Here is a 25,849-nt window from a genome sequence, read left to right as displayed (position 1 = left end):
AGTTTCATTTGCCAAATTAGGCTTGTGACATGAGAACTTGACAAAGGGGATCAAATATTTCGAACCACTTAATTTACGGCATGGAAAGCTTTTAAAAATGATCACAAAGTGCTAATGATTTAAGTAAATTAAGATGAAGATCCACATTTAAATTATCAATGTGACACTTTAAAAAATTATAAAATTGTCTTAAGTTGAGGGAAGAGTTGGCCTAGTGACTTACAGATTTTTTAATATGTTAAAATAACCCTATGTGTAAGTGACTGTTTTCCTTATTTGAAATTAAGAGGAAAAGGGTGCTCATAAATCATCATTAGCAGTGAACTTAAAAGAATCCAGTGGATCAGTTTTCCTTTATGCTGTTGTGTAGTTTAATCTGTGCTGCTGAACAAGACAGTATCAATTTATAAGCCCCCTGTCTATAAGTTCTTTATGAGGTGAGGAGGGGGTACTTCAAGATGGAACTGTTTTGCTAATGAGGGTCTGGTTGGTTTTGAGTCTAAAGTTTTTATAAGGTTCTTTTGCATAGCAATTTGAAGGTGAGGGAATAATGATACTTGAGAAAAAGCATGAAGCCTAGATAACTAAAAATGAGGTTGAAAGCAGCTGTTTCCGAGGGTAGTGTATATTGCTTTCTCTATCTTAAAGTAACTTAGAGAAATGGTTACATACATATGAATAGCGTTATATTTACCTACCAATTGATAGGTAGCTGAAATTCAATAACCTGAATAGCGAGGCTCTGAATTTAACGTATTATTTCACTATACTATATATACCTCCTAATATCAGTAGTGTGAGTAAAAGTGGTATTTATGTTTATGCTTAGTTGATGTTTTAACTTGATTTTTTAAAATCTAGAAGGACCTTTCCATGGAGTCCACTCCCAGATATCTCCTCCTCTCTTTAGTTCTCTCTTAAAATTTATTTTATTTTTTTAAGAGAGATGGTTGGCCAGGCATGGTGGCTCATGCCTGTAATCCCAGCACGTTGGGAGGCCCAGGGAACGGATCACCTGAGGTCAGGAGTTTGAGACCAGCCTGGTGTCTGGCCAACATAGTGAAACCCTCTCTCTACTAAAAATAATAATAAAAAAAAAAGTCCGGAGAGTCAGGAGAATTGCTTGAACCTGGGAGGCAGGTTCAACCTGGGAGGCAGAGGCCGAGATGGCGCCACTGCACTCCAGCCTGGGCAACAGAGTAAGACTCCGTCTCAAAGAAAAAAAAAAGGTCTTGCTCTGTTATCCAGGCTGGAAATCTGTGGCACTGTCATAGCTCACTGCAGCCTCAAACTCCTGGGCTCAAGCAGTCCTCCTGCCTCAGCCTCCCAAAGTGCTGGGATTACAGGCATGAGCCACTGTGCCTGGTCTCTTGGTTACGTTTATTATTTGAAATACACTTAAGTCTCTACTTAAATGAATTTTAGAATCTCTGATTCTCATAAGATAAGGAAATAGTACACTGAGTAGTTTTCTTTTCCTTCATTTTCCACTTCCTGTTAGGTATCCTTCCTTTCTTACTGTTAGGATTATAATACTTTACAACTGATTACCTTATACTTGCCTCTAGACTGAAGAGAGGCAAAACAACATATATAATGTACTTGCCTATCCTTGTCCATCACAGCAGTTTATTTTATATATGCACAGTCTTGCTCACTCTTGAATGCTAGAAATTTTAAGTTACCAGTTTCTTATATGGTGCATTGAAATATTAGTTCACATCAGTTTTCTCTTTGTGCTTCTGATTTCCTCAGACGTTTGGTGATTCTTCATATTTATCAAAGAAGGATATTAGGAAAACTGATGTTGACTTGTCTACTGAGATGGCTTACTGAACGTTCTGTGTGTGTGAGAAAATGAGGACTAATAGCCTTTATTTTTAGCTTTCGTGGGAGTAGTGAGGCAAGTAGGGTACCCTTTCCAGTGTCAGAAGAGTTTTCAATTGCAGGAATTTTGACTGCTCTCAGGTTACTCACTTTGAGAGCGAGGTAGACCCTAAAAGCAATTTTACCACTGTCAAGTCTCAGCCCTTTCACTCCTACAAACTAGGAGGTCTTGCTTTTTCCTTCCCACTCATCCCCCCCATGGAAAGTGGCTCCTGCTGTTTGTAGCAAAATTAATATGAGCCTCATTTCTTCATCTTTTGTATGAAGGAATATGAATTTATCTTTTATATCTAAATTGTGCAACTTAGTATAAAAGGTGCTAGTTTTAAAATAGAACTGGTAGTAAAACACAGTAGTAGCATGGTGCCACCTCCTGAATTAGGAGAAATCTTTTAATCTGTATTATCACTTACATATCACTGCTCATTTAAAATATATTGTCTTGGAAAAGTGAGTAAGTCTTACTTGGAAAGAGAACAGGTACATAGAGGACATTTTGTGACTAAGGATGCAAATTTAGTGACATTCTTAATTGGGAAAAGCATATTATTTTGGAAGACCTTTTTTGTTTTGTTGTTTTTGAGACAGGGTCTCTGTTGCCCAGGCTAGAGGGCAGTGGTGCAATCATGGCTCACTGCAGCCTTAACCTCCCCGGCTCAAGCAATCCTTCCACTTCAGTCTCCTAATAGCTGGGACCATGGATGTGTGCCACCATGCCTGGCTAATTTTTATTTCTTTCGAGACGGAGTTTTGCTCTTGTTTCCTAGGCTGGAGTGCAATGGCATGATCTCAGCTCACTGCAACCTCTGCCTCCTGGGTTCAAGTGATTCTCCCAACTCAGCCTCCTGAGGAGCTGGGATTACAGGCGCCTGCCAACCACACCCAGCTAATTTTTGTATTTTTAGTAGAGTTGGGGTTTCACCATGTTGGCCAGGCTGGTCTTGAACTCCTGATCTCAGGTGATCCACCCGCCTCTGCCTCCCAAAGTGCTGGGTTTATAGGTGTGAGCCACCGTGCCCGGCCAATTTTTTTATTTTTTGTAGAGATGAGGTCTCCATATGTTGCTGAGGCTGGTCTCAAACTGGGCTCAAGTGATCCTCCTGCCTTGCCTCCCAGTGTGTTGGGGTTACAGGTGTGAGCCACTGTTACCTGGCCTGAAAGGCCTTTTTGGAAATAGGTTCAGAAAATGTTTTCACATTTAGTTTCTGAACATTTAAAACTAAACTATTGAGAGTTTCTTTTTCCCCATTATATTTAACAGTTTGTCTTTCTGTCTTGTTATTTTCAGCAAGGCAAAATTTTTGGCAGGTAATGAAACTTCATTCCTTATTGTGGCAGGGATCTCAAACCTACTTTCCAGATTTGATGTTCTGGGGTTTGGTGAAAATCCACGTTAATTTACTTCTGGAATATATTCTATACTTCTGTCAACTCTGGTGATTAGGGAGTTTGATTTTCTACATAAAGACAAGTCAAACTTCTTGAGTCACTTTGGCTTCAAGGTATCAAAACAGTTCTTAATTAGGTTTTGTGATATTAAATATTGGCTGATACCAAGGAAGAAACTGACTTGAAAGGTTTCTGGTACCAACAATCTTGGCTATTTTTTTTTTTTTTTTTTTTTGAGACGGAGTCTTGCTCTGTCGACAGACTGGGGTGCAATGGTGAGATCTCGGCTCATTGCAGCCTCTGCCTCCTGGGTTCAAGTGATTCTCCTGCCTCAGCCTCCCAAGTAGCTGGACTACCGCTCAGCTAATTTTTGTATTTTTAGTAGAGATGGGGTTTCACCCTGTTGGCCAGGCTGGTCTCGAACTCCTGACCTCAGGCCATCAGCCTGCCTCGGCCTTCCAAAGTGCTGGGATTACAGGCATGAACCACTGTGCCCAGCCTAATTTTGGCTAATTTTTCAGTGGTAACAGTATCTGGCCAGTCACACATAAAAATGTACATACATTTATAGATATATATACACACATAATAAGAAACTAAACAGGGAAATAAATCTTCAGTAGACCTAGATCTTTTAGTTAAAATTTATGGACATAAAATGCTCTTAATTTCTTACCTTCGTGTCTTTTATTCATATGGCTTTCCCATTTCTAACAAGCCTCATCTGGCTTGTATATTTATTTTCCACATATACTTACAAAGGTATAGGTTGGTGAAGTAAAATGCTGTCTGTGCATTAATGTGGTTTTCTCATTTCAGCGACTTAGGTAGTTTTTTCAGGAGTTCTGGATGAGACACTGAAAATCTGTTAGTCATTGGGCCATGTAATGGAAGCAGCTACGTATAAACATTTAGCTTCTCTGAGCCTGAGTTTTCTTGTAAAAAGATATTTTTCCAGCTCTCAATTATATCCTATGAATACAGGATTTATAGGATCGTGTCTTTTTTTTTTTTTTTTGGGAAAATTCTGCCTAGAGGACTTTTGACGTTATTTCATTCATGCTTTTATGTGGAGATTTATTTTCACAAAAGAATAAATGTTGCATTAAAAAGTAGACTTAATTCACCCTGTAATACCTTACATGTATGAACATTTGGTACATTATTTTTGTGATAGCTCTTTGAGGGAAAGACAGGGTAAATATGACTTTTGAAAGTTGAGGAAGCTAACACTGAAGCGTATATTTTCTTATATTCTGAGGAGGAAAACTATCAAGCTCTCATTAGTCCACAAAGCATTATTCCAAGTTATTCCCAAATTTCCCTAAATTACCATGTTAATGCATGAATTGGGAGTTAACCTGAATCACATAGATGTTAGCTAATACATGAATCTACTTTTGTGGGAGTAACTCCATTTTAAAAAGTTTTAGAATAGGTGTTCATTTATTCTAAGTTTCTTAGTTTTGAAATTCTAGTCAAAATTCTCAATGCTAATAGATGAATGAACCTGATAAGTAAATACAAAACAGTCTAACTGCTAAACCAACCTAGATTTTATTTATGTTGATAATTGTTCTCTAACAATTACAGGACCACCATATAGTCCAAAATAGCATCGGTGTTCTGATTACCAATGACTCTCCTCAAGTAAGCTGTCTTTAGGCTGAAAGTCCACATATTTAATTATCAGTAAAGCATTTTATTGCATCTTTTCTAGTGAGCTTGGTGGTTTTGGAATGATACCTCTTTTAAGTACAGTCTCTGTTGTACTCAGGCTGGAGTGCAGTGGCGCTATCTCGGCTCACTGCAACCTCCGCCTCCCGGTTTCAGGTGATTCTCCCACCTTAGTCTCCCAAGTAGCTGGGATTACAGCCACCACGCCTGGCTAATTTTTCGTATTTTAAATAGAAACTAGGTTTCACCATATTGGCCAGGCTGGTCTCAACTCCCGCCTCAGGTGATCACCTGCCCGCCTCGGCCTCCTAAAGTGCTGTGATTACAGGCATGAGCCACTGCGCCCGGCCTCTCCTCTCTTTTTAAGAGTTGTTCACAGGATACCAGTGTCCCCATATGAAAATTATATATTTTAAAGATTTAACCCCTATGGCATTTATTACATTCACTTAACCTTGAAAAATCTTGGCAATTTGCCAAGTTATCTCATCTTCCATCCTTACCTGTTCTTATTTTCCTTTTTCCCTGTATACGTGTTTCCTTGATCACACCTACATTACAGTCCCATATCACATCTGTGTGGACTCCTCTTTTAGTGTCAGGGCTTGCTTGATGTCTGTTACGTGCAGTTCTGCATTTCAGCTGTCTCCTGAACACATTCAAGTGCTCTTCTCCATCAGCAACTGTCTCATTAATTTCTCACTTCATATCCAGTCACATTTGATCATTTACTTGAAGAGGCCTGAAATGTCCTCTCTATCCAGGTACTGCCAGTCCTTTAGGAAGTTCAGATCTGGCATAACTCCTTATAAATAAGTTAAACTACTAAGTGGCACATTTAATTTTGCTAGTTCTCTACATCTAGCTCCAGAGTCTATGACAGTATTGTCAAATAGAAATGAAATGCAAACCACATATGTAATTTAAAGTTTTATAGTTTGGCCCCAGTTCATCCTTCTAGTGTAATTTTCCATTAATACTGTCTAAAGAAACTGCCCGCCTTGTGTTTCTTTGGCTCATCTCACAGCTTCTGATGTCTTGAATTCTGCCCCATTTTCTTCAACCAAAATAGGTTAAAATCATCCTACTAACAGGCACATTAGAACTACCAACATCGTATCCCTGAGGAACAAGTACAGTTTGGAGAACATTAAGATAAAAGTCTTGGCTTTGCCTTCTGGGGCAAATAAGGCTATTAGCTGATTTTTCTTCTTTTCTTGGTTTTGTTTTTTTGAGACGGAGTCTGGCTCTGTCACCCAGACTGGAGTGCAATGGTGCAATCTTGGCTGACTGCAACCTCTGCCTCCTGGGTTCAAGCGATCTTCAGCCTCAGCCTCATGAGTAGCTGGGATTACAGGCACGTGCCACCATGCCCGGCTAATTTTTGTATTTTTTAGTAGAGACAGTTTTGCCATGTTGGCCAGGCTGGTCTCAAACTCCTGACCTCAAGTGATCCGCTCGCCTCAGCCTTTCAAAGTGCTGTGATTACAGGCATGTGCCACTGTGCCCAGCCTTTATTGTGGTATAGGTTTGTGATATAAAAAATTTATCAGCCTCGCTTAAAGGTAACTTCAGGAGCAAAAGTATACTTTTTTTTTTTTGAGACAGGTCTTGCTCTGTTGCCCAGGCTGGGTTGAAGTGGCACCATCTCGGCTCTCTGCAGCCTCGACCTCTGGGGCTCAAGGGATCCTCCCACCTCAGCCTGGGACCACAGGTGTTTGCCACCACACCCGGCTAATTTTTTTTGTTTTTTTGAGGCGGAGTCTTGCTCTGTCGCCCAGGCTGAAGTGCAGTGGCATGATATCAGTTCACTGCAACCTCCGCCTCCTGAGTTAAGGTGATTCTCCTGCCTCAGCCTCTCGAGTAGCTGGGAATGTAGGCACGCACCAGCATGCCTGGCTAATTTTTGTATTTTTAGGAAAGATGAGGTTTCACCATGTTGCCGAGGCTGGTCTGGAACTCCTGACCTCAAGTGATCTGCCCGTCTCAGCCTCCCAAAATGCTGGGATTACAGGCATGCGCCACTGTGCTTGGCCCCTAATTTTTTTTGTTGATTTTTTTCATGTAGAGAGGTTTCACCATGTTGCCTAGGCTGAAAGCCACAGTTTTAAAACATCTGATGTCATTTGAAAATCTGATATTTCTATGCTTTGCAATAGCAGGAAACTTCAGAATCATTTAAATTATTACTGCTACCCTTACAATTTTTTTTGGCAGTGTGTATCTGGTAATTACAATCTTCTTTCCTCCACCATGGTAAGTAATAGTTTATTACGTTGCTTTACATAGTAGAAAACACGATGGAACTTGGCAGAGGCTGAAGAGTAAATAGATTTAAGCCAATTTAAAAATAATTATGTTAACATTTGAAAACTCAGTACTTGCAAGGGACTATCTAGATAGGGATATTTGTCCTAGGTGTCTTAACTCTGAAGCAGCTTAAATGCCCCACAAAAATTGCTCTAGTTCTGCCATCAGTGTTTCTGTGAGCATTCTTAAAGCTTTCTTTTTAGCCACAAGAATAACTGAAAGCTGATGTTTTTAACTATATATAAGCATTTTTTTGTTGTTTTTAACTAAAAATAGAAGTGATAGAACTGTTCTCTGAACATCTGGGGACAGCAGAGTTCTTAATTGTCTTGAGTACTTAAGGGTATATCTTGAATTGTTTCACAAAATTGACTATAGGACATAATGCTAAAAATTCAGACTGTTTTAGAATCTTGTGTTCATATGAGTTATGAAAAATTCAAATAGTAACTGTCTTTGAATATATAAGGGAAATTTTACAATTAAAAATTTTCAAAATTATTCAAGATTTATACTTAGATATATTATGTTGAGTTTATTTTCTGGAATCAGCTTGCCAAAAGAGGAAAAGTTTATTTTTAGTGAAGGTAAAAATTGATTTTAATTATTTGGTAGCAACCCTTACTAGTAGAATAAGAGCTGAAGTACCAATATTAGTGATTTTCACAGTTCTGAACCAAGCCTGGTTGCCTGGTGGTTTTTAGGACAACAGTGAAGAGCTTTAATTTTTATGTTTTGGGAAATAGCTTCTGAGAGGTAAGAAGGATTGCAAAGTTTTTCCAAAATATTTTATGAAGTTAGTGAAGTCAGTTGAAATGTGTATTTAAACATTTGAAGGGATATAGTTAACATTTTTTTAATGAGAGGAAACCACTGTCTGTAGTTCAGAAATAAGATGGAGTGTTTTACTTACTTAAGGGGTAATTTAAAAAGTAAACAAAAGCATTGGCCTACAAGAGAAAGGTGATGTTGGATTATAAGTGCTTTTTCTAATCGTTAATATTCATCAACAGGTGAGTATATTTTCCGTTTCCAAGCAGTTATTAATTTACATTTTCTCAAATTATAAGTAGCTTCCTGCTTCTCCAAAAGTGAGGCTTAAGAGGATGGCTATTTCATCATAAATTAGAAAAACGACTACAAATATGAAATGGTTGATTTTTTGGTACTAAGATAATGAGACCATCCAGAATTTTATGATCAAAACATGGCTTTTACCCAGGGAGTATCTGTAGTTGAGCCACTGGCTCTATAACATTGTTAGTTCTTTGTATCTTCCCAGTGGAGGTTTTACCTCATGGCCATAAAAATAAAAGAGGGTTAAATGTGAAAATAACTGCATTTTGAACATCTCAGACCCTCCACTCGTAAAAATTACTTAATGTTCCTCTTCCTTGAATTACATATTTTCCATTGTAATAAATTCCTGTTTTGAAAACCAAGGAAAGGAACATTTTTTGAAGAAAGCAGTTCAGTGGCCTCTAACAGGTTTATCGAGAGGTTGATATGTAGGGATAGGTTGTGGGGGAGAAGAGGGTGCTATGAAATGTAAAATTAAGGATGTAAAAATAACATTAGGGGTGCCACAAAAGGTGAAATATAAACCATGATCATTTGAGACAAGGGAAAAACAGGGCTTTGAAAATGCCTGTCATGTGATAGGAGGCATCTGTAAGGGAGAGACTGAAATGGCTCCCAGGGGTAGTATATCCATCCTCTTCCCGATACACCTGTGCCATACAAATAATGACCCTCAACACGTTAAAATGTGGTTTACATTCAGGGTCATTAGAGTTTAGGCCTAATTTCTGCAATTCAGGTATTCATCATTACCTTGCAAACTTACTGTACCAACATAAAAAGCATTTTGCTGGTGTGGCGGGGAGAATCAGGTTAAATTAAGTAGAAGCATTTTGGAAACTTTGCCTAGTACTTCATGACTTTTGAAAATTATAAGTGAAAACAGAGATAAGTCCTATTCTTCGCTCACATTATTTCCCACAGGCCTTTCCAGATCCTTGTAGCTAAAAATTTCCCTTTTACCATTAACTGTCATTAAAAAAAAAAAAATACAGTCTTTATGTATAAAACCGCTGCCCTTTATAACATTTTATGTGACTTGTTTGCTTCCCTAGACTGTAAGCCTTTGGAGGTCAGAAAAAAATGCATCTAAATGTATCTGCCACCACATCTAGCACAGTGCCTTACACTTATTTGCTATTCAATAAATATATTCATTAAAATAATGGACATATTACTGGATTGCAGTTTAATGTCTATGAGCCCTTTAAATGCATTATCAAATTTTTAACTTTTTATAGTTTGTCAGTGTACACCTAGCACATATGTGACCTTTGTAGCATTTATAAAAGATTTACACATTTAATTGTACTGGCTCTCCACAGCTAGCAGAGTCTATAACAGTACAGTGTAGTAGAAATATAATGCAAGCTACATATGTAATTTTAAGGTTTCTAGCTACATTAAAGTAAAAATAACTTTTAGGGAATTATTTCCAAAACATTTAATATGTAATTGCCTTAAAACTAATTTTAATTTACATTTAAATACAGTTTTCATGGTAAGTCTTTGAAATGTGATAGGTACTTTACACATCACAACAAGCCACATTTCAAGTGCTCACTGGCCACATGTGGCTACTGACTATTGTACTGGACAGTGCAGATGTAGAACTTTAGCGTAGGCAGTCAGCCTTTCTGGACCTCAGTTTTCCTAGAAATCAGGTATTTAATATGTCATTTTCATTTTAGGTTGTTGTAATCCAAATAAAAGCTAATTGGTTTAGCTCATTATTGTCATGTTCATAAAGCCATAAAATTTGAAACAAAATTTTTGTCTTAAGCATTGTACAGAGATATTTAAGAGGCACTTTCCAACTTTCCACCCATTTTAGCCCCCACCCCCCACCTCAGTTTTATGAAAATAGCTCTGTTTTAGAGTTGAGGTAGGAGTGAGATCAAGTTAATCTTGCTAACATGTTGCTAGTAGGAGATAGAGCTAGTTTCAGAACCAGGGTTGGTTGATTGTGGATATTCCATATAACCTCTTGAAAGTTCAGAACTTAACAAGGTTGGGGAAAAAATTTCGAGCTCTGTGTGTGTAAAGGTGGGTTCTAGACCATAGGCTAAAGACATTTAATGAAATAAAGGTTATTTCCTTAGATGAGGTCCGTAGTGACAGAAATTGAATTATGTTTCATGCTTTAGGTGTGGAAATTCTCTGCCATAACGAATTTCCTTATGGCTGAAGTTTATTACATTTTTTTCCTTTTCTAATCATAAGAGCAATTTGGAAATTTAAATTATCTATTGTCCAGTTAACTTATTCTAATTGCCTCTAAGAAATCAGATGGGAAAGAAGTCTTTTAATTGGATGTTGTAGTGATGTCTGATTTGAACAGAACTCAAAACATTTTGTCTTTAAAATATACTCCCTCTTGGTGAAAAGAGTAATTTCAAAATAAGGCTTTAAAAGGAAGCAAAAGTTTTAAACAAAATAAAAGGCAACATAATTTACCAGACAGGTTAATAACTTACATTATTTGTCATGAGATTAGTTTTTTAAAAAGTAATTTACAAAAGTGTAAAGCACTCAAGTCCATAGGAGGCACTTGATACATGTAGATCCACTCAACATACACCTATTTTAGTATAAACAGATAATTCAAAGACGCTTAAAAACTGCCAAAGTGAAATTAATAAATGTTTAAATATGTACCTAGAAACATTAAAAAGTGGTAAGCTTTCCAATGATGTTACACTGTAGTCTTTTAAATGGTTTAGTCACAAACAGAAAAGTATATTTGTGATGTTTAGACAATAATAGCTAATCGTGAGGATCAGTGAAATTGTTTACTTTTATACACCACTGTGGAGTTGGTACCACCATTCTACAAAGCAGTTTGACTGTATCAAGAATGTTTGTTTTTACCCTTTGACCCAGTAATTGTATTAAAGTTGATTCTAAATAATTAGAAATGTGCATAGGTTTATCATCAAGGATGGTAATATCAATGGACTTTAGTGGTTAGCAATAATGGAACAGGATGGTACATTTTGATAAAGGATAATAATGCATCATTAAAGATCCATGTTTTTGTAATACGGGAAAATATTCATTAAACTACATACATCATTAAAAAACATTTGTTTCCCCACTTTGAAGGATAAGATCCTAGGAAAGAGAGATGACAGGCGCAGGCTCTGTCTTTAGAACGTGTTCAAATCCCGGCTTTGTTAGTTTTATGATCCTAAGTTCCTTTCTGTCTCAGTAATTTGCCTGTATAATGATTGAAACTATAGTACTGTACCTACACCATGGGGTGAATGCATGAAGGTCCAATGAAAGTGCTTAGTGTCTGTACCGCCTAAGTAAATTTTCGCGATAATAGTCTTCCTGCATCTCTCATTGTAGCGGACAATACAGAAAAAAACATTTAGTAAAGGGAAAACCCCATGAGAGACTATAAGAGGGATTTTACCTAATCTGCAAACCTGCGTCTTCCAAGCACTTGGATTTTGGTTGGGCTCCTGGAGCCGGCGTGAATTGAGTTCTACCCTTGCCCGTGAGCGCGCAAAAGAGATTTTGTTGGTGGGGTGGCGGCCTGGTGAGTTGTAGTCTTTATTCTAGGGCTGTTTTACTCGCCACTCCCCCAGCCCCCAACACACCCCTTTTAAAATACCGACTCAAAGGCGTCCTCCTATCCCCCTCTCCCTTAGGCGTCACGCAAAGCTCGGACCTGCTCCCACCCGGAGCCGAGTGTACGGTGAGGCGCGGAGCGTTGCGGGGTCGGGGAAGCGCTACCACCCGCTCCATCCCTCTGCGGATTCGTGTCACGAAGACTACAGCTCCCAGCGGGCTCCACGAGCTCCGGTTACCCCTCAGGCAGCGCCCGGCGGCTACGGGGGTGCTGTAGTTTCTTCCGGGCTCCCTACAACCTTCTTCCCTCTCCTCCGCAATACAGGCAGTTACCGGGTGCTGGGGCTGTCCTTTGATTTCCGGAAATGGCCGGTCGCCAGTGTTGTCAGAGTTTCCACGGAAGACTGCGCGCTACTCCGGCCAGGAGGGCGGAGCGGCGAGACGCTAGAGGCTTTGCGCTGGGTGACGACTTCAGGCACGTTCTACGGCCGTTCGTCTGGTCGGCTGGGGACGGCGGCCGCGCACGCGCGGCGGGGGGCGTGGGGCTGGGCCCAGCCGGACGCCACCGCAGCTTGCGGCGGCTAACTGCCGGTAGGCGTCTGTGTGCGCCGCAAAGTCGGTGGGGCGGGGACGCGAGGTGTGGATGGGGGGTCGCCTTGACCCTGCCTCAGCCAGTAGCGCAGTCTCGGCCTCGCCGTTACGGAGATGGTGCCCTGGGTGCGGACGATGGGGCAGAAGCTGAAGCAGCGGCTGCGACTGGACGTGGGACGCGAAATCTGCCGCCAGTACCCGCTGTTCTGCTTCCTGCTGCTCTGTCTCAGCGCCGCCTCCCTGCTTCTTAACAGGTAACGCCGCAGCGCGGAGCCTGGGCGGCGGCTTTTCTCCGAAGGTGCGGACGCCCGGCCCGTGCTGCTTAACCGTGCGGAGGCCGCGTAGCTGCGGGACTGGGGACCAGTGGGGAGAGCGAGCTCCGCAGAGGAGCGGCCTCGGGGAGCACGGCGGAGCGTCGAGGCCGGAAGCACAGGCCGGTGGGGTGGGGTTGATTGCCTCCTTTCCCGAGGCTTCGTCTCCTGAGCTACCTTTTTCTCATCTATTTCTCAAAACGAGTCCTTCATCTTCGTTGCTTTTCAAAAGTGAAATCCATGTGTCGGCTCAAATTGAGACTGTACACAGGCAGTCAAGTCAGCTGACGGAGGAGTGTTCAAGGTCCAGTTCGTAGCCGCAATTTTAGGCAGAATCCGCACACCTCCAGCGCGTTCTTCCATCTCCCAACCCCCCACCCCCTCAGCTTGCAGCTGAAGCTTTTCCTGCAGTATTGTTGAATAAAACAGACGATCATAAAGATTTGTTGGACAGAAATCAGAAAGCAAAGTGGTACCCGTCCCAACATCCTTAGTATTTTTTATTTTTGAGACGGAGTCTCGCTCTGTCCCCCAGGCTGGAGTGCAGTGGTGCGGTCTCGGCTCACCGCAAGCTCCTCCTCCCGGGTTCACGCCATTCTCCTGCCTCAGCCTCCCGAATAGCTGGGGCTACAGGCGCCCGCCACCATGCCACCACGCTAATTTTTTGTATTTTTTTTTTTTTTTTTTTAGTAGAGACGGGGGTTTCACCGTGTTAGCCAGGATGGTCTCGATCTCCTGACCTCGTGAGCCGCCTGCCTCGGCCTCCCGAAGTGCTGGGATTACAGGCGTGAGCCACCGCGCCCGGCCACATCCCTATAATATTCTTAAGAGGACTTGATGCCACCCTCCCCAAAAAAACCTGAAATATTCCGAAAGGTTAAAGTTGATAAATTCAATTGACATTTTGAAATCAGAAGATTCTGCCCCCGAAATAAACTTGTTTTACTTCATTTTACTATTTCAAGAAATTGTTGTGATGCAATAGGTAGTAGAGGAGACTTTTCCTTAAAATTAACACCAGATTTGCTTCTGGTGGAAAGAAATCTGAGATAGTTGTCATTGACAGCATCCGCAAGCTGTTTTCTCTGATGTTTTGAACAGGCAACCATTCTTACTCTTTATCTTAAGGTAGTTGATTCCCAAGGATAGCAACAGGGAGGAATGCGCAAGGAATTTGGTAACTTCATTTTTCTCTGGCGTAACCATTATTTGTGACTGTGTTGAAGTTAGATTTCTTCCCTAAAAGTGGCCTTGCTTTCTTGTTGATTCTTGGTTTAAATATTATTGAGCTTAAATAGTAGTTGATGTTTTACTGAGAAGTGTGCTTTGTGATGGTGAGATATTTGAACTGTAGGAGTGTGGGAGAAGTGGGATCCTTAACAGAGGGAACACTAATTATTATTTGCTTTCTGTCATCTGGAAGGTATTCCAAGCTAGACTAACAGGTTTAGTATGAAAGAAATGTAAGCTTCATATGATTTTTATTTTTATTTTTTCTTTTGAGACGGAGTCTCACTCTCTTGCCCAGGGCTGGAGTGCAGTGATGCGGTCTCGGCTCACTGCAACAGCCACCTTCCAGGTTCAAGTGATTCTCATGCCTCAGCCTGCAGAATAGCTGGGACTACAGGTGGGCACCACCATGCCCGGCTACTTTTTTTGCATTTTTAATAGAGACGGGGGTTTCACCATGTTGGCCAGGCTGGTCTCGAACTCCTGATCTCAAGTGATCCACCTACCTCAGCCTCCCAAAGTGCTGGGATTACAGGCGTGAGCCGCTGCACACAGCCCATATGATTAACTTTTGTCCATGGATTCTTACCTACCTCTTTTGGGAACTGGGTCAGTTTAGGTTTCTAAGGTAGGAGAGCCATCTAGTAGGAGCAGGTTAAACTAGATTTCTGAGGTCATCTACTTATGGTCATAACATTTAGCGTTATGTGTTATTAAAAAGTCATAGGATGCCATCTGATCTGTATACCATCTAACCTGTACCCTGTATTTCTTTTAGGCAGAGAAGGTAGGAAATACAGGTAAATGTTACCTGAGTGGTTGGGTTTATGAGTGAAGCTGTTTTTGCATATGTTTTGGTGTTTTCCATTTGTTACTGCTGTAGTCAGCAAAAGTGATTTTAAACACTGTAGAACTGTCTTGAATAAAACAATGATTATGTATCCCTTTTCCAGGAAAAATCTTTTGGAAGGTGCCAGATGGTGTATGTAGCATGCTTTTCAGTGTATATATGTGATTAAAAAAAAAAAAAACTTCTGTGTGTATTCACATACACACACACACAGATGATAAGAGTATCTCTGAAATGTTGTTATACAAGAAAACATGGGCCCTTCTGAGATGGGGTATACTAGGTACATCTATTCTGAAATAAAAAATAATTTTATATGAAGTTGATCCTTGAACAGTGCAGAGATTAGGGCCACTGACCCCTATGAAGTCAGAAATCCGAGTGGAATACCATGGGATCCATACAAAGTACCACTAATGATACTGGGAGTACTCCCAAGAAGCAGAGAAAAGTAATGACATTACAGAAAAAGTGAAATGCTTGGTGTGTACTATGGATTGAGGTTTGCAGCTGTGATTGCCTGCCATTTCAAGATAAATAAATTGAGTGTAAGGACCATTGTGAAAAAAGAAAAGGAAATTCATGAAGCTGTTGCTGCAGCTATGCCAGCAGGTGTGAAAACTTCGTACTTTTTACAAAGTACCTTTTCATGTTTTATTGAAAATTTAGCTTTTGTGTGGGGGCAGAGTTGCTATGAGAAAGGCGTACATATAAACTAATGCTATTCAAAAACAAGTGAAGTCATTGTATAACAGCTTAAAGCAAAAGGAAGGAGAAGGATCTAAAACTGGGTAATTTAATGCCAGCAAAGGATAGTTTGATAATTTTAGGAAGAGGTCTGGCTTAAAAAATGTCAAGAGATCCGGAGAAAAAGCCTCTGCTGACCAACAGGCAGCAGAGGAGTTCCCAAACACCATTCAGAAAATCATTGAGGAGAAAGTATTAAATATATCTTCCTGAATGGGTGTTTTTTTGTAAAAGCAAGTTTATTAAGAAAGCAAAAGAATAAAAGAATGGCTACACCATAGGCAGAGCAGCACTGAACAGGCTTTTAATGCTGATGAAAGTGACCTGTTTTGGAAAAAATGTCACAAAAGACATTTATTAGTAAGGAAGAGAAATGAGCACCAGGATTTAAGGCAGGAAGGTATACGCAGATTCTTCTATTTTATGGATATGCAGTTGGGTTCCTTGTCTGAAGTGTCTAACCCCCGAGCTTTGAAGGAAAAAGATAAGTACCAGCTGCTAGTCTTGTGGTTGTATAAGGAGGCCTGGACAACAAGAATCGTTCTTTCTGGATTAATTTCATTGATGCTTTGTCCCTGATGTCAGAAAGCACCTTGCCAGCAGAGATTGCCTTTAAAAATTCTTTTGGTACTGGACTATGCCCCTGGCCACCCAGAACCCCATGAGTTCAACATCAAAGCCGTGTAAGTGGTCTACTTGTCCCCAGACATAATGTCTCTAATTCAGCCTCTAAATCCAGGGGTTCATAAAGAACTTTAAGGCATTACACATGGTACTCTATGGAAAGGATTGTCAGTGCTGTGGAAGAGAACTCCAATAGAGAGAACATCGTGAAAGTTTGGAAGGTTTACACCATTGAAGATGCAGTCATTGTTATAGAAAAAGCCGTAAAAGCCATCAGACTTGAAACAATAAATTACTAGTGGAGAAACTATGCCCAGGTGTTGTGCGTGACCTCACAGGATTTACACCAGAGCCAATCAAGGAAATCATGAAAGAGATTGTGGATATGACAAAAAAGGTCTTTCAGCATAAAGATCTTACAGAAATTCAAGAGCCAGTAGACATCACACCAGAGGAATTAACATAATATAACTTGATAAAGATGAGTGCTTTGGAACCAGTGCTAGACAATGAGGAAGAAGACTTTGAAGAAACAGTGCCAGGGGCCAAATGCAGTGGCTCATGCCTGTAATGCCAGCATTTTGGGAGGCCAAGGTGGATGGCTCACTTGAGCCCAGGAGTTCAAGCCTGGGTAACACGGTGAAACCATGTCTCTACAAAAAATACAAAAAATTTAGCTGGATATGGAGGTACACGTCTGTAGTCCCAGCTGCATGGGGGGCTGAGGTGGGGAAGATCAGTTGAGCCTAGGATGACAGAGTGAGACTCTATCTCAAAAAAAAAAAAAAAAGTGGTGCCAGAACACAAATTGACAGTAGACAATATGGCAGAAGGTTTTCAGTTATCAAGACTGCTTTTCACTTCTTTTATGACATGGACCCTTCTTTGATACTGGCACTGAATCCAAAGCAAATGGTAGAAGAAAGATCAGTACTATATAAAAACGTTTTTAGAGAAATGAAACAGCAAAAAGTCGGGCAGAAATCATGATGTACTTCCATAAAGTCGAGTGTGCCTGCCACTTCTGCATCCCCTTCTACCTCTTTCGCCCCTGCAATTCCTCAGACAGCAAGACCAACCCCTCCTCTTCAGCCTACCCAGTGTGAAGACAATGAAGATGAAGACCTTTGGTGATAATCCACTTCCACTTAATAGTAAATATATATTCTCTTCCTTATGATATTCTTAATAGCATGTTGTTTTCTCTAGCTTACATCATTGTAAGAATACAGTATATAATACATATACAAAATAAGTACTAACTAACTATTACTGTATTGGTAAGGCTTTTGGTCAACAGTAAACTATTAGGAGTTAAGTTTTGGGGGAGTAAAAAGTTGTATATGAATTGTTGACTGGGGGGGACCAATGTATATTGTCTTTATCTGATTTAGGAATTAAAATTATATTAGCCCATTTATTTATTTATTTAGAGACGGAGTCTCGCTCTTTGCTCAGGCCAGACTGCAGTGGCGCTATCTTGGCTCACTGCAAACTCCACCTCCCGGGTTCATGCCATTCTCCTGCCTCAGCCTCCCGAGTAGCTGGGACTACAGGCGCCCGCCACCACGCCTGGCTAATTTTTTTTTGTATTTTTAGTAGAGACGGGGTTTCACCATGTTAGTCAGGATGGTCTCGGTCTCCTGACCTTGTGATCTGCCTGCCTCGGCCTCCCAAAGTGCTGGGATTACAGGCATGAGCCACCGCGCCTGGCCTTATTTATTTTTTTGAGACAGTCTCAGTCCATCATCCAGGCTAGACAGTGGCATGATCTTGGCTCACTGCAACCTCCACCTCATGGGCTCAAGCAGTCCTCCCACTTCAGCCTCCCAGTAGCTGGGACTATATATAGGCTGAGCTAATTTTTTAAGTTTTTCTGTGTACAGACGAGGTTTCACTATATTGCCTAGGCTGGTCTCAAACTCCTGACCTCAGGAGATCCACTTGCCTCTGCCTCCCAAAGTGCTGGGATTACAGGTGTGAGCTGTCATGCCTGGCCTAGCCCTTTAAATGAGCAGTTTCCACACACACCCCACCCCCCGCTCCTCCCCTGCTGAAGCAGTTTGTATAAGGTATGTATCTGTTTCGTGAAAGTTTGGTAAAACCATTTGGGCCAGGGGCCTTTTATTGGCAACCAGGATTCTAATTACTATTTTAATTTCTTTAATGATAATTGCTCTATTCAAATTCTCTAATTTTTCACCTACTAGTTGTTAGCATTTTTATCTTTTAAAAAATTTATTTAAGGCGGGGTGTGGTGGCTCACGCCTGTAATTCTAGCACTTTGGGAGGCCAAGGTGGGAGGATCACTTGAGCCCAGAAGTTCGAGACCAGCCTGGGCAACATGGCGAAACCCCATCTCTCCAAACAAGTAGTTGGTCATGGTGGTGTGTGCCTGTAGTTCCAGCTACCCAGGAGGCTGAGGTGGGAGGGTCACTTACTTGAGCCTAAGAGGTCGAGGCTGCAGTAAGCTCTGATCATGCTACTACATTCCAGCCTGGGATGACAGAGCGAGACTCTGTCTCAAAAAAGTTTTTAAAAAGTTATTTTATATAGATTTTCCATGTATTAATGTATAGTTGTTCATAGTCTTATTTTTATTTCAGTATAGCTATGGTTACTTTTTTCATTCTGTGTTTTGTATATTTGTATCCTTGATCTGTCTTGCTAGAGGTTTGTCTTTTTAATTAACTTTTGATATTGAAAATTTCCAAACATACATAAGAGAGTGTAAAAAACTTGCAAGCACCCATTACTCAACTTTAACAACTATCCATATTTTGCCATATTTTTTTTTTTTGCCTTATCTTTTTAAGAAATGTCTTATAGAGTGGGTGAGGTGGCCCATGCCTGTAATTCTTGCTCTCTGGGAGGTGGAGGTGGGAGGATCACTTGAGGCCAGGAGTTGGAGATGAACCTGGGCAACATAGAAAAACACTGTCTCTCTCTCTCTTTCTTTTTTTTGAGATGGTGTCTCACTTTGTCACCTAGGCTGGAGTGCAGTGGCGTGATCTTGGCTCATTGCAATCTCCACTTCCTCAGTTCAAGAAATTCTTGTGCCTCAGCCTCCCAAGTAGCTGGGATTACAGGCATCCACCATCATGCCTGGCTAATTTTTGTGTTTTTAGTGGAGACCCCCAACATGGGGTTTTGCCATGTTGGCCAGGCTGGTCTCAAACTCCTGACCTCAAGTGGTCTGCCCACCTCGGCCTCCCAAAGTGCTGGAATTACGCACCTGGCCAGAAAGACCCTGTCTGTACCAAAAAAAAGAAAAAAAAGTAGCGAGCCTATGGTCCTAGCTACTCGGGGGGTGAGGTGGGAGGATTCCTGGAGCCAAGAGTTCAAGGCTACAGGGAAATATGATTGTGCCCCAACACTCCAGCCTGGGTGACAGAGCAAGACCCTGTCTCTATAAAAGATAGAAATAAAAAAAAAATCACTTCCATACAAAACTATAATATTACAAAATTAACAATAATTGGTTAATATCATCTAATAACTACTGCATAATAAAATTTTCCCTATTGAGTAAAAATATATAGTGCAGTTGTTCTAATTGGTATCTAAACAAGTTGTACTCCTATTTGGTTGCTACATCTCAAGCTTTTCTAAATGTCTTGTAATCTAGAATAAGGGTTGACACATTTTTTTTCTGTAAAGTGTTAGGTAGTAAATATTTTAGGCTTTGTATACCATGCTAGGTCTCTGTTGCTTATTCTTCTTTCTAAAAAACCCTTTAAAAATGTAAAACCTTTCTTAGTATGAGGGGCATACAAAAACAGGTATACTTTTGTCCACAGGCCATCATTTGTCAACTGCTGATCTGGAAGATCCCTCCTCACCATTTTTTTATCCTTGCCATTGACTTGTTGAGGAAACTGGATCATTTGTTCACATTCTGGATTTTGTTGTGGTTTCCTTGTAGTGTCTTGTATTTTAATCCTCGCATTTGTATTTTTGGTAGTCACAGTGTTTGATCTATAGGCTCAATTAGATTTAGTTTTTGTTTCTTTTTTTTTTCTGTTGGGGGGAGTGGTGCAAGAAGACTTTAGTGATGCCATGTACATTCCATTGCATCACATCAGTGGGTATGTAAGATAGGGTTGCTTCACTTTTAATGGGTTCAGTTAATGTCCACCAATACTGTGTCCAAAAAACTTACTCTTTGGTTTTACCATTTATTTATTTCTTGAATCAGTTACTTAATTATGGGTTACAACATGGTTATTCTCGAATTCTCTCATTTCTTCTGTATTTTTAAGTTTGATTCTTTTTTGTAGAATTGCTTTACTCCATCCATTAGGTCTATTTAGTTATTCTGATAGATAGTTCAAATTGGAAAAGTAGGATAAATGCTTACTCTTTATCAATTTTTAGAGTAATAATTGGTACCCTACTAACCTCCATTAGTATCCAGTTAGAAGTTTGGTTGTTTTATTAATTTTTCCAAAGAACTAGCTTATATTTTGTTAATTTGTCATTGTTGTCTATTTTGTTGATTTTTGCTCTTGACTATTTCCTTCCTTTTCATGTGTTTGGATTTATTGTTTTTCCCCCCAAGTTTCTGAATGCTTAGCTTATTGGTTTTCAGTGTTGTTGTTGTTGTTTGTTTTTTTTTAAATTATACTTTAAGTTCTGGGATACATGTGCAGAACATGCAGGTTTGTTACATAGGTATACATGTGCCATGGTGGTTTGCTGCACCCTCAATCCATCATCTACATTAGGTGTTTCTCCTAATGCTATCCCTCCCCCAGTCCCCCACTCCCCAACAGGCCCTGGTTTGTGATATTCCCCTCCCCTGTGTCTATGTGTTCTCATTGTTCAACTCCCACTTATGAGTAAGAACATGCAGTGTTTGGTTTTCTGTTCCTGTGTTAGTTTGCTGAAAATGATGGTATCCAGCTTCATCCATGTTCCTGAAAAGGACATGAACTCATCCTTTTTTATGGCTGCCTAGTATTTCATGGTGTATATGTGCCAATTTTCTTTATCCAGTCTATCACTGATGGGCATTTTGGTTGGTTCCAAGTCTCTGCTATTGTGTATAGTGCTGCAATAAACAAATGTGTGCATATGTCTTGATAGCAGAATGATTTATAATTCTTTGGGTATATACCCAGTAATGGGATTGCTGGGTCAAATGGTATTTCTGGTTCTAGATCCTTAAGGAATCACCACACTGTCTTCCACAATGGTTGAACTAATTTACACTCCCACCAACAGTATAAAAGTGTTCCTGTTTCTCCACATCCTCTCCAGCACCTGTTGTTTCCTGACTTTTTAATGATTGCCATTCTAACTGGTGTGAGATGGTATCTCATTGTGGTTTTGATTTGCATTTCTCTGATGGCCAGTGATGATGAGCATTTTTTCATGTGTTTTTTGGCTGCATAAATGTCTTCTTTTGAGAAGTGTCTGTTCATGTCCTTCGCCCACTTTTTGATGGGGTTGTTTGTTTTTTTCTTGTAAATTTGTTTGAGTTCATTGTAGATTCTGGATATTAGCCCTTTGTCAGATGAGTAGATTGCAGAAATTTTCTCCCATGCTGTAGGTTGCCTGTTTACTCTGATGATAGTTTCTTTTGCTGTGCAGAAGCTCTTTAGTTTAACTAGATCCCATTTGTCAATTTTGGCTTTGTTGCCATTGCTTTTGGTGTTTTAGTCATGAAGTCTTTGCCCATGCCTATGTCCTAAATGGTATTGCCTAGGTTTTCTTCTAGGGTTTTTATGGTTTTAGGTCTTACGTTTAAGTGTTTAATCCATCTTTATTTGATTTTTGTATAAGGTGTAAGGAGGGGGTCCAGTTTCAGTTTTCTGCATATGGCTAGCCAGTTTTCCGAACACCATTTATTAAATAGGGAATCCTTTCTTCATTGCTTGTTTTTGTCAGGTTTGTCAAAGATCAGATGGTTGTAGATGTGTGGTGTTATTTCTGAGGCTTCTCTTCTGTTCCATTGGTCTATATATCTGTTTTGGTACCAGTACCTTGCTGTTTTGGTTACTGTAGCCTTGTAGTATAGTTTGAAGCCAGGCAGTTTGATGCCTCCAACTGTGTTCTTTTAGCTTAGGATTGTCTGGCTATATAGGCTCTTTTTTGTTTCCATATGAAATTTAAAGTAATTTTTTTTCTAATTCTGTTAAGAAAGTCAATGGTAGCTTGATGGGGATAGGACTGAATCTATAAATTACTTTGGGCAGTATGGCCATTTTCATGATATTGATTCTTCCTATCCATGAGCATGGAATGTTTTTGCATTTGTTTGTGTCCTCTCGTATTTCCTTGAGCAGTGGTTTGTAGTTTTCCTTGAAGAGGTACTTCACATCCCTTGTAAATTGTATTCCTAGGTATTTTATTCTCTTTGTAGCAGTTGTGAATGGGAGTTCACTCATGATTTGAATGTTAGTCTGTTATTGGTGTATAGTAATGCTTGTGATTTTTGCCATTGATTTTGTATCCTGAGACTTTGCTGAAGTTGCTTATCAGCTTAAGTTGATTTTGGGCTGAGACGATGGGGTTTTCTAAATATACAATCATGTCATCTGCAAACAGAGACAATTTGACTTCCTCTCTTCCTATTTGAATATGCTTTATTTCTTTCTTTTGCCTGATTGCCCTGGCCAGAACTTCCAATACTATGTTGAATAGGAGTGGTGAGAGAGGGGATCCTTGTGTTGTGCCAGTTTTCAAAGGGAATGCTTCCAGTTTTTGCCCATTCAGTATGATAATGGCTGTGGGTTTGTCATAAATAACTCTTATTATTTTGAGATAGATTCCATGAATACCTAGTTTATTGAGAGTTTTTAGCATGAAGGGGTGTTGAATTTTGTCAAAGGCCTTTTCTGCATCTATTGAGATAATCATGTGGTTTTTGTGATTGGTTCTGTTTATGTGATGGATTATGTTTATTGATTTGTGTATGTTGAACCAGCCTTGCATTCCAGGAATGAAGCCGACTTGATCATGGTGGATGTGCTGGATTCGGTTTGCCAGTATTTTTTTGAGGTTTTTCGCATTGATGTTCATCAGGGATATTGGCCTGAAATTTTCTTTTTTTGTTGTGTCTCTGCCAGGTTTTGGTGTAAGGATGATGCTGGACTCATAAAATGAGTTTTGGAGGAGTTCCTCTTTTTCTGTTGTTTGGAATAGTTTCAGAAGGAATGGTACCAGCTCCTCTTTGTACCTTTGGTAGAATTTGGCTGTGAATCCTTCTGGTCCTGGGCTGTTTTTGGTTGGTAGGCTATTAATTACTGCCTCAATTTCAGAACTTGTTATTGGCCTATTCAGGGATTCAACTTCTTCCTGGTTTAGTCTTGGGAGGGTGTCCAGGAATTTATCCGTTTCTTCTAGATTTTCTAGTTTATTTCAGTAGAGGTGTTTATAGAATTCTCTGATAGTAGTTTGTGTTTTTGTGAGATCAATGGTGATATCCCCTTTATCATTTTTTATTGTGTCTATTTGATTCTTCTCTCTCTTCTTTATTAGTCTGGCTAGTGGTCTATTTTGTTAATCTTTTCAAAAAAAAATCAGCTCCTGGATCCATTGCTTTTTGGAAGGTTTTTTTTTGTGTGTGTCTCTATCTCCTTCAGTTCTGGTTTTCAGTGTTCTTTATGTCTGATGAATATAGGGTTTTTCCTTTTTCTTTCAGATTGAAGAACTACCTTTAACATTTCTTGTAGAGTAGGTCTGGTGTTCATGAAATCCCTCAGCTTTTGTTTGCCTGGGAAAGTCCTTATTTCTCCTTCGTGTTTGAAGGGTATTTTTGCTGGATATACTACTCTAGGGTGAAAGTTTTTTTCCTTCAGCACTTTAAATATGTCATGTGCTTTATATCCTATGTCTCTCCTGACCTATAAGGTTTCCACTGAAAAATCTGGTGCCAGATGCATTGGAGCTCCATTGTATGTCATTTGTTTCTTTTTTCTTGGTGCTTTTAGGATCCTTTCTTGGTATGCTTGACCTTTGGGAGTTTAATTATTACATTTCTTCAGGTAGTCATCCTTAGGTTAAATCTGCTTGGTGTTCCTAATCTTGTTGTACTTGAACATTGATACCTTTCTCTAGGTTTGGGATGTTCTCTGTTATTATCCCTTTGAATAAACTTTCCACCCTGATCTGTCTCTCTGCCTCCTCTTTAAGGCCAGTAACTCTTAGATTTGCCCTTTCAAGGCTATTTTTTCAATCTTTTTGTTGTGTTTTGTTATTTTGTTCTTTTGTCTTTTCTGTGTATTTTCAAATAGCCTGTCTTCAAGCTTAGTAATTCTTTCTACTACTTGATCACTTCTACTATTAAGAGACTCTAATGCATTCTTCTATATGTCAGTTGCGTTTTTGAACTCCAGAATTTCTGCTTAATTCTTTTAATTATTTCAGTTTCTTTGTTAAATTTATCTGATAGGATTCTTTATTCCTTCTCTGTGTTATCTTGAATTTCTTTGAGTTTCCTTAGTACAGCTATTTTGAATTCTCCATCTGAAAGGTCACATATCTTTGTTTCTCCAGGATTGGTCCCTCGTGCTTTATTTAGTTTGTTTGGTGGGCCATGTTTCCCTGCATGGTCTTGATGCTTGTGGATGTTTTTCAGTGTCTAGGTATTGATGAGTTATTTATTGTAGTGTTTGCATTCTGGGCTTGTTTGTTTCCTGTCCTTGGGAAGCCTTTCCTGGTATTCGAAGGGATTTGGGTATCATCTACATTTTTGGTCAATGCAGCCATATTTGCATTAAGGGGTACTGCAAGCCTAGTAATGCTGTGGTTCTTGCAGACTCACAGAGGTACCTCCTTGGTGGTCTTGGATAAAATCTGGAAGAATTCTCTGGATTACCAGGTAGAGTCTCCTGTTCTCTTCTCTCACTTTCCTCCAATCAAATGGAGTCTCTCTCTGTGCTGAGCTGCCTGGAGCTGGGGGAGGGGTGACACAAATAACCCTTTGGCCACCAGGAGTAGGAGTGTGCTGAGTCAGACCTGAAGCCAGCACAGGCGCTGGGTCTCATCCAAGGCCCACTGTAACCACTATCTGGCTACTGACTATGTTAGGGCTCTATAATCAGCAGGTGGTGAAGCCAGCCAGGCTTGTGTCCTTCCCTTCAGGGTGGCAAGTTCCACTGGATATGGGGTGGTTCCAGAGATGCCATCCAGGAGCCAGGACCAGGAGTTGGAAACCTTAGAAATCTACCTGGTGTTTTATTCTACTGTGGCTGAGCTGGCACCTATACCACAAGACAAAATCCTTACCACTCTTCCTTTTCCCCAGGCAAAAGAGTCTCTCTCCGTGTCAACTACCACCATAAGCCCATGGGAGTGCTGCTAGACTCTATCAATCTAACTACTACTGTCAATGTTTACTTAAGCCCAAGGCCTCCTTAGTCAGCTTGTGGTGAATGGTGCCAGGCCTGCAACTCACCTTTCAGGGCAATGGACTCCCCTTTGGCCCAGGGTAGGTCTAGAAATGGCATCTAAGAGCCAAGGCCTGGAATTGGGGACCCCAAAAGCCCTCTTGGTCCTCTACCCCACTGGCCAAGCCAGTACCTGAGCTGCAAGACGACATCCCCTTTACCTTTTCTTCTGCTTTTTT

At 40.2% G+C, this 25,849-nt stretch overlaps 1 protein-coding gene across 21 annotated transcripts in view; it reads left to right on the top strand.

Annotated features, from left to right (window-relative positions):
- The first annotated feature begins 3,497 nt into the window (after positions 1–3,497).
- Positions 3,498–25,849, top strand: part of SNX14 (sorting nexin 14) — a 99,957-nt gene continuing 77,605 nt past the window's right edge. For 8 of the 21 annotated variants that reach the window (XM_063707758.1, XM_055391128.2, XM_055391126.2 and 5 more), the window contains exon 1: positions 3,498–12,397. In XM_063707758.1, coding sequence (XP_063563828.1) covers positions 12,288–12,397 — 110 coding nt within the window. In that variant the 5' untranslated portion in view covers positions 3,498–12,287. Of the gene's footprint in view, positions 12,768–17,409; positions 17,430–25,849 lie in introns of those variants that run through there. The other 13 variants (XM_019029207.4, XM_055391142.2, XM_019029210.4 and 10 more) reach the window with 10 other exon arrangements.

The sequence above is a fragment of the Gorilla gorilla genome, chromosome 5 (genome assembly GCF_029281585.2).
Source record: "Gorilla gorilla gorilla isolate KB3781 chromosome 5, NHGRI_mGorGor1-v2.1_pri, whole genome shotgun sequence".
NCBI lineage: Eukaryota > Metazoa > Chordata > Mammalia > Primates > Hominidae > Gorilla > Gorilla gorilla.
This window is presented reverse-complemented; position numbering and strand designations above follow the sequence as displayed.